General features: G+C 40.1%; 1 protein-coding gene across 3 annotated transcripts in view; it reads left to right on the forward strand.

Moving 5' to 3' along the window:
* The window catches only part of SOCS6 (suppressor of cytokine signaling 6), a 34,984-nt gene extending 26,421 nt beyond the window's left edge, over positions 1-8,563 (forward strand). For all 3 annotated transcript variants that reach the window (XM_081253469.1, XM_081253471.1, XM_081253470.1), the window contains one exon: positions 2,938-8,563. In XM_081253469.1, coding sequence (XP_081109595.1) covers positions 3,067-4,674 — 1,608 coding nt within the window. In that variant the 5' untranslated portion in view covers positions 2,938-3,066 and the 3' untranslated portion in view covers positions 4,675-8,563. The remainder of the gene's footprint in view (positions 1-2,937) is intronic.
* The last annotated feature ends 635 nt before the right edge of the window (positions 8,564-9,198 follow it).

Consider the following 9,198-nt stretch of genomic DNA (forward strand, 5'->3'; position numbering starts at 1 on the left):
TTCTGTGTGGCTTTTTTTATGTGGAATTGCCAATCCTTGATCGTTTGTACTAATGACTTTTGATTTTTATAGGAGATAGAGTGCTTTATTTTTTTTATTATTTATTTATTTATTTATTTTTTGCGGTACGCGGGCCTCTCACTGTTGTGGCCTCTCCCGTTGCAGAGCACAGGCTCTGGACGCGCAGGCTCAGCGGCCATGGCTCACGGGCCCAGCCGCTCTGCAGCATGTGGGATCTTCCCAGACCAGGGCACGAACCCGTGTCCCCTGCATCGGCAGGCGGACTCTCAACCACTGCGCCACCAGGGAAGCCCGAGTGCTTTATTTTTTTATTTTTTTATTAGATCTTTATTGGAGTATAATTGCTTCACAATACTGTGTTAGTTTCTGTTGCACAACAAGGCGAATCAGCCATATGGAGTGCTTTATTTTGATAAGAGGAGATTTAGCCAGTTTTGCACAGTGTGGATTTTTCTATCCATTTACTTGACAGCTAAGGAATATTTATTTGGTATCAAAGAGTTTAAGCAGTGTATATTAAGTATCTAATGATAGTTCCTGGTTAGGAATATAAAAAATGAATAAGACATGGTCTCTATTTTTTAGTACTACAATCTGGTTGGAGAGATAAGACATGAATAGAATACAAGCAGTTCTAAGTCACTGTGTGACATACTATTAAAGAGGTACAGGTTGAGTATTTGGAGTCCAGAAAAGGGAGGGAACTCCTTTCTGGCTGGGTGATCAGAGAATATTTAAGTAGGAAGTATATTTTTTAAGGAATTCCCTGAAAGGTGGATTAGGAAAGAAGAAGAGAACATTTATCAGGAGGAGGAAAATAGTATAAACCAGGCACAGCGGTAGAAAAACAAGACTTCATAATTAAGATTGAAACTGAACTAACTTTTTTTTTCTTCCCTTTTTATATTGAAATACAGCTGATTTACAATGCTTTAATTTCTGCTGCACAGCAGAGTGATTCAGTTATACATATATACATTCTTTAATTTTTTTTTCCATTATGGTTTACCATAAGATTAAATATAGTTCCCTATGCTATATAGCAGGACCTTGTTGTTTATCCATTCTATATATAATGGTTTGCATCTGCTAATCCCAGCTTCCCACTCCATCCCTCCCGCAACTCTCTCCTCCTTGGCAACCACAAGTCTGTTCTCTGTGTTCATGAGTCTGTTTCTGTTTCTGTTTCTTAGATAGGTTCATTTGTGTCATATTTTATATTCCACATATAAGTGATATCATATGGTATTTGTCTTTCTCTTTGTGACTTACTTTACTTAGTATGATAATTTCAAGTTGCATCCATGTTGCTGTAGATGACATCATTTCGTGCTTTTTATGGCTGAGTACTATTCCATTGTATCTATGTAACACATCTTCTTTATCCATTCATCTGTTCATGGACATTTAGGTTGCTTCCATGTCTTGGCTGTTGTGAATAGTGCTGCTATGAACATAGGGGTGCATGTGTCTTTTTGAATTAGAGTTTTGTCTGGATATGTGCCGAGGAGTGGGATTGCTGGGTCATATGGTCATTCTATTTTTAGTTTTTTGAGGACCCTCCATACTGTTCTCCACAGTGGCTGCACCAACTTACATTCCCACCAACAGTGCAGGAGGGTTTCCCTTTTCTCCACACCCTCTCCAGCAGTTTTTATTTGTAGACTTTTTACTGTTGGCCGTTGTGACAGATATGAGGTGGTACCTCAATGTAGTTTTGATTTGCACTTCTCTAATAATTAGAAATCTGAATTAACGTTTTATATCATTCCTAGAAAGTCAGCTGGGCTTGACCCTCTACGTCGAGCTTTAAATAGATTTACATGCTTGGGTTTGGGAGGCGGTGGGGTGACGCTCCAGACAGACCAGATACAAGCCATTTTGGATACTGATCCACTGATCTCGTTTATCGAGAATTTGCTGATTTTTGGTTATTATTGTAAACGTTACTTCCTTTGCAACGTCCCTGTTGTTGCGGCAAAACGTGTTTGTTTTGTCTGGTTTTCACAGCCTTTGGTTTTATGGATATTGGTAGTTAGGTTTTCTTAATATCTGTGTGAACTGATGCCCAGTTTTTTGGTGGACAAAATTGGGTTCATTGCTAGTGAGCCAGAAAATTATCACTTAACACAGGGAGGCTTTTATTAGTCTTCAGGTCACCAATTTCTACCTGTTAAGACAAATACATGCAGTTTCTACTACTATGATGAATTGTACTTATCTAGTTGTTAGGAGTGTTCCCTGCAGGGGAAAGTGTTGAAGCTCCAAGTACCCCTCTCGGGGCATACTCGGCTGTGCAGGGTACTGGCAACGCGAAGGTGGATGGGCCCTGTTCTCGCCGAACTCATGGCTATAGAAGGACATTTCTAGGCTTTTCCTAGATAACTCATCACAGATTATGGAACTGCTTTAATTCATTTTTACAGATGTTTGAATATTTAAAAATACGTATAGTTTGTTGTAGAATCGATTAGGCTTGTTACGGACATGGGGCCTTCTTTGTTGAGTGCTGGCCGTTTTCAGGACACAGGCTGGTGGCTGGAGAGGCCGGGGATGGTGTGGATCAGTGTGAGGAAGATGAGTGGCTCTGTTAGAGCTGTGTTAGGAAATAAGGAGCACGAACCATAATTAGGGTAAAATCAAAGTAAGGTGCAGAAAGGAAAGAGGTAGAGTCGGCTTTGCTCTTTAAGCATTATCAAATACTTGTCATGTGCTGATTATGTAGTAGGCAGTGATGCGTTGTGCTATGTGAAATGGAAAAAGTATCTGTCTTAATGGAGCTTACCTTCTTATAAACATACTCAGGCATCCTTGTTGAGAAGCTAAAGGGTTAAAAGTGACTAAAATAAAACGTTTTGTGGACATATTTTTTAATGTGACCTTTTAACATTTTTTTTATTTTTTGCATTTTTTTAGAAAATGGCTCCAAAGGGTAAATGAAGCGGGAAAAATACATAGATGCAGCATTGCGTGCAGCCTCTCCAGATGTTCGAGGATAATATTCCAGAGAGAAATTGATTCCCTTGGATTAGGTAACTAGTCAGAATGAAGAAGATTAGTCTTAAAACCTTCCGGAAATCTTTCAACTTGAATAAAAGTAAAGAAGAAGCGGATTTTATGGTTGTACAACAACCATCACTAGCCAGCGACTTTGGAAAAGAGGATTCCTTATTTGGTAGCTGCTATGGGAAGGATATAGCCAGCTGTGATCTCAACAGTGAAGATGAAAAAGGCGGAAAGAGTAGATCAAAAAGTGAAAGCCTAATGGGTACGTTGAAAAGACGGCTCTCTGCGAAACAGAAGCCGAAGGGCAAGGGTGGCGCGCCCTCCGGGGGCTCCGCGGACGAGGACACCTTCTCCTCCTCCTCGGCCCCCATCGTCTTCAAGGACGTGAGGGCACAGAGGCCCATGAGGTCCACCTCCCTGCGCAGCCACCACTACAGCCCCACGCCGTGGCCCCTGCGCCCCACCACGTCGGAGGAGACGTGCATCAAGATGGAGGTGAGGGTCAAGGCCCTGGTCCACTCGCCCGGCCCGGGCCCGGCCCTGAATGGCGTGCGCAAGGACTTCCACGACCTCCAGGCCGACACCGCGTGCCAAGAACAGACGAACTCGCTCAAGAGTTCCGAGTCTCAGGATGGGGACCTACATCTCCACCTGGAAGAACATGTGCCTGTCGTTATCGGACTCGTGCCTCAGGACTACATCCAGTACACTGTGCCTTTGGAGGAGGGGATGTACCCTCTGGAAGGACCGCGCGGCTATTGTCTGGACGGCTCCTCCCCCATGGAAGTCTCCGCGGTCCCTCCTCCAGTGGGAGGGGGCTCCTTCCCCGAAGACGAGAATCAGGTAGACCCGGACCTCGTGGTGGCCCCAGAGATCTTTGTGGACCAGTCGGTGAACGGCTTGCTGATCGGCACCACGGGAGTCGTGCTGCAGAGCCCGAGGGCGAGTCCTGAGGACGCCCCGCCACTCTCACCGTTGCTACCTCCCCTGCAGACGAATCAGATCCAAAGGAACTTCGGCGGGCTCGCCAGCTCCGACGCCCACGTGGCCGAAAGTATGCGCTGTCACTTGAATTTCGATCCTAACTCTGCCCCCGGGGTTGCCAGAGTTTATGACTCGGTGCAGAGTAGTGGTCCCATGGTCGTGACAAGCCTTACAGAGGAGCTGAAGAAACTTGCGAAACAGGGATGGTACTGGGGCCCCATCACTCGCTGGGAGGCAGAAGGGAAGCTGGCCAACGTGCCGGATGGTTCTTTCCTCGTTCGGGACAGTTCTGACGACCGTTACCTTTTAAGCTTGAGCTTTCGCTCGCATGGCAAGACCCTTCACACTAGAATCGAACATTCAAATGGTAGGTTTAGCTTTTATGAACAGCCGGACGTGGAAGGACACACGTCTATCGTGGACCTGATCGAGCACTCGGTCAGGGACTCCGAGAACGGGGCCTTCTGTTACTCCAGGTCTCGCCTGCCGGGCTCGGCCACCTACCCCGTCAGGCTGACCAACCCCGTGTCGCGCTTCATGCAGGTGCGCTCCCTGCAGTACCTGTGCCGGTTCGTCATCCGTCAGTACACCAGAATAGACCTGATTCAGAAGCTGCCTCTGCCAAACAAAATGAAGGATTATTTACAGGAGAAGCACTACTGAGAGGCTATGAGAACCCTGCGTCTTGCACTTGGGGAGGAAGAAAAAGAGATTGAAATACAGTTTACAGACTTTCCATTGCTATCAGAATCTTTTGCTGCCATACTGTTTCCGTTTTATGTGTAAAAGAGTAACCAGTTCGTTAAGGGGTGGGGAAGTGTCGGCAAGGTGTCTTGGGTTTACTTTGGTTCTTTAAAAAGGGAAGTCTTGAGGTTTTAGAAGAGTGAACTATCTTCCATCAGTGTGCAGAATAATCACAATGTGAATTATCAGATTCTCCTTACCCACCCCGCCCCCAGTCCTTTGCTGCTATCCACTGTGATTTTTATGCATTAAAAGCACATTTCATGTGTATTCAATCCTAAGTAAAGTTAAATGAAACTTATAGAATGAACATTGTTATGTCTCTTTCAATGGCCCGTTTTCAAAGATAGTGTTGAGTAAACATAGCCGTGTGATAAATCACAGAATTCACACCTACACTGAAAATGATTTTTAATTTCATACTTTAGAAGGAATTATTTAGAATTATGAAGTGACATAATCTTGGGTAATGGAACAGAGATCTGCTACATATCTTTTACAACATTCATTTCTAAATTATTTTTAAGGTTGTGCTGTTATTTTGGTTGTGAGAAGTTGGACTTTTCTGTTGCCTTCATTTTCATCTTGTGGTTTGTCTGTTTTAATAAATGGCCTTACAGAATTGTAAAGAAATGTATACCACCAATTTAGAAATTGTTGCCTTTTCTGTCATTAAACTCTGGTACAAATTGGCATAACATATAAAGACCTAATGGAACTAGAACTATTAAAGAAATACTAGATGATCATAGTTTCCGGTGTTAAGCAGTTTTATTGTTATCTATACTTTCCTTTGGTAAAATGTTTTATCTGTGATTTCTTTAGCTTAGTCAGCATTTTCTTGGGTGAACTTGATGTAGAAATGATTTTCATAAATGGACTAGATCCTCTTGCAACATAAAGTTTATATAAAGTTTTAAATTGATTTGAATAGAAAGAAAACATTGTTTTAAAGTTGGGCTTATATTTTTCTTTCATGCAGTCACTATTAAGATGTGCTAGATTTGACCCTTCCTGCCCCCCACCAAAACAACAAAAACAAAAAACCAAAAAAACCCAGTGACTTTAGTTGAAAAATTGTGGAGATTGTGGAGCACCATGTAAGAAAAATATTAAAACCCAATCAGGTGTATGGAAGTGTTTGCCTACCATATATACTGACCTTTAAAAACAGGTTTTCTATTTGTTTCTTTTTAAGTCCTTAGTAAGTTGACATCATTAGGGTGGAGTATGTTACCTCCAATACTTTTTAGTTATTTTGAAATGCAGTGTTTATTTACTGCATGATTCATTAGTATTTCGGAATTGCTCCATCCAGAAGGTGTTTCTAGCTACATAACTTTAAAGGAAATGTTTCTCTCTCAGATGAAACGTAATTTAAGACATTTCTTCCTTTGTCCCTCGGTTTTCCTATCTCTTACCCCCATTTAAAAACAAGAGTAAAGGTCTCAGATCAAATTTAATAGCGTTGTCATTCAGACATAAGCAGTATCCCCATTTGTTTTCTCTCTTTGTTTTTTAGAGTCAACTGAGAATTACCAAGAAAAGGCACAATGCCATCATATCTGTTACGATATTTCGACTTAAAGGGGAAAAGGTACTTAATTTTGGTGGAATGTTTGATTGTACCTTGTTACAAAGACTCCTCTTTCATTTTCTGATATGTTTTCACCTAATAAGATGGAATATGGAGTATACTGTAATAATATAACTTAAGTGTTCATTGTAAGCTATTTGGATTAAGAACTATTACAGAGTTGTAAACTTGTTATCAAATTAATGCAAGACATTTAAACTATTTTTTTGCAAAACTATTTATTTTTAAACAATTTAAAATATATCTAGGGTGAGTTAAAAGTCCCTGTGCATCTATATTAGATGGCAGGTATTGTCACAGAGTCACTGTGTATTAATAATAAATGTTGAGATGGCTTCTCCATGTTTCTAGAAGCATTTACATGTACTCTTTGTGAGATCATGGTGCACAGAGGTCTTTGGACTGCCCTGAACCCCGTCTTAATGTGGGCATAGCCTGTTCCCCACGCCTTCTTCATGATACCATGTGTTTAAGATCTAGCCATTTGGTTTCAAGTTACGATCATTCTGATTTCCACATAAATGGTTTTAAAATTGTATTTTGTGTTTTTATGGAGGGCAAGTCTTGATACTGTTCTAATTCAGAAAGCCAATCTTTAATGTGCTTTTTTATGTTCATAATATAAAATACTTTTAAGTAAAATGCCCTATTCTAATCTGATTTCAAATTGCTAGGGTCTGATAGTGTATCAGTAAAAATAAAAATAATTTGCCAAGAAGTTATTCACAAACAGAGAAAGGAGCGTTGCAATATTTTCTGCTTTTGTTTAAAGAGAACCATTTGGCATATAGACAGTACAACATAATGTGAAAGACTGGCTTTGTAGGGTAGTAAAACAGTCTGGTTAAAATTGGAAAGGGGAAAAAGAGAAATCATCCTGTAGTTTTGTCTAGGTAGCATTTGGGTGAATTTCTGGATTCTGTTGAATGGTAGCTTAGATGACATGGGCACTACCTGTAAGTGATTTCTTAAATATATGTTTCTGAAAATCTGAGCTCAAGGCAAGAAAAAGAAAAGAAGAAAGCTGTATCTTTCTGCCATAATAAATGAATCAAGAGTTGCTTTTTATCAAATATCTCATCACAGAAACATGATGGAGGCCAGAAGCTATTTCCAGTGTTACTAGGACACTATTATGCAATTTTACAAATAATAAGAAAGCATACAAAGTACTTGAAAAAGTCTCTTTCTAAGGAAGACTGTTCTCTGGTGCAATAATGTGAAAATTTTGGAAGGTCAAAAAATATCACAGGAAAAGATCATAGAACTAAAAATAGTTTTTAAGGAAACCAGCTACACAGGGCATCCATCTTGCTGTTAAAGAAAATCATGTGCCAAAAGGCTAAATCACTGGCATATAGGAAATAAAACCCAAGTATATACACATGATAATTTCTGAGCCAGTATTACTGAAACAGGATAAAAGTTACTGAAATCTTAAGTAGGTTATATGCAGTGTCTCTGCTAGTGCTACCAGTCTGAATATCTTTCTTAACAATGCTTTCAGAAATGCCAATTTTGATCATTGTACATTTCACATTGTATATGAGAGATACTTGCTTTATGAATGATTCAAAGTAATGTATTTTAAATCTTCATGGCTTTTCATCGAATGCGAAGTCTTAATTTGAAAATGAAATCATGCTACCAGCAATAGACAGTTTTGTTGAAAACTCTAATAAGGAACAGTCGCCAGTTCCGTAAATAACTTTAAAATTCTAGAATAAAGTATTGGTACGCTAGTAATCACAAATTCGGATTCTTTTAATACTTTTTTAATCCTGTAAAGATTTTTTATAAACATCCTTTTTTATTAATCAGTTATAACATGGCGAATGTGTAGCTGCCGTTTCTGAAAAGTGATCCAAACTCTACATCCAGAGATGATGAAAAATTCTTATAGAATTTTGTAATAAGTATACATGTTGGGTTAAGGAAATTTTATAGTCGTTGGAGTGCCATGGAATTAATACTTGCAATCCAGATTGCTGTAGTTTACACTTTTCTGTATGTTTCGAATCAGGTGTGTACCATTTGTACTGAGAACACCACAGAATGAATTATCCAAAGTCCATTGATTTTAATACGTGTTTTGGTTTGTAAACAAATTAGAGTAATTTCTTGCACATTTTTGGAAATTAATCGTATAAAGAATTTATGTATCTGCTTCTAGATACAGTGTGTAAATAAAAATTTCGTTCACAAGGTCTGCCTTGCAGTCTATTTAATAACCAGATGCAGAGTTGGATTTTAATTAGTATAGGGTTAACTAGATAATTTCTGGATGTCCCATAAACTGGGCAGTTACTGGAGGGTAGGTACCAACAAATTTTAGTAAAACAGCAAAAGTGAAATGGTGACATAGGAGACATCAAACAAATTAGGAATCAGCCAATGTTGCTGATATCCTAGAGCCTTCAATACAAAAGCTGGAGTGAGTTGGCAGAACATTTGCAAAGCAAAGACTAAAATTAACACAGTAATAAAACCTCATTAAAAGAATGTTAGGGGCCTCCCTGGTGGCGCAGTGGTTGAGAGTCCGCCTGCCGATGCAGGGGATACGGGTTCGTGCCCCGGTCTGGGAGGATCCCATATGCCGCGGAGCGGCTGGGCCCATGAGCCATGGCCGCTGGGCCTGCGCGTCCGGAGCCTGTGCTCCGCAACGGGAGAGGCCACAACAGTGAGAGGCCCGCATACCGCAAAAAGAAAAAAAAAAAAAAAAAAAAAAAAAAAAAAGAATGTTAGGCCTAATGGTAAAATGTTTGGATTGTGACATTTGAAAAAATATGTCCCTTATTGCTTAATGGTATTTTCATAGAAATAGAACCAGGTCATCAAAATAGTGC

This window comes from Mesoplodon bidens (assembly GCF_964165515.1).
Source record: "Mesoplodon bidens genome assembly, chromosome: 13".
Lineage (NCBI taxonomy): Eukaryota > Metazoa > Chordata > Mammalia > Artiodactyla > Ziphiidae > Mesoplodon > Mesoplodon bidens.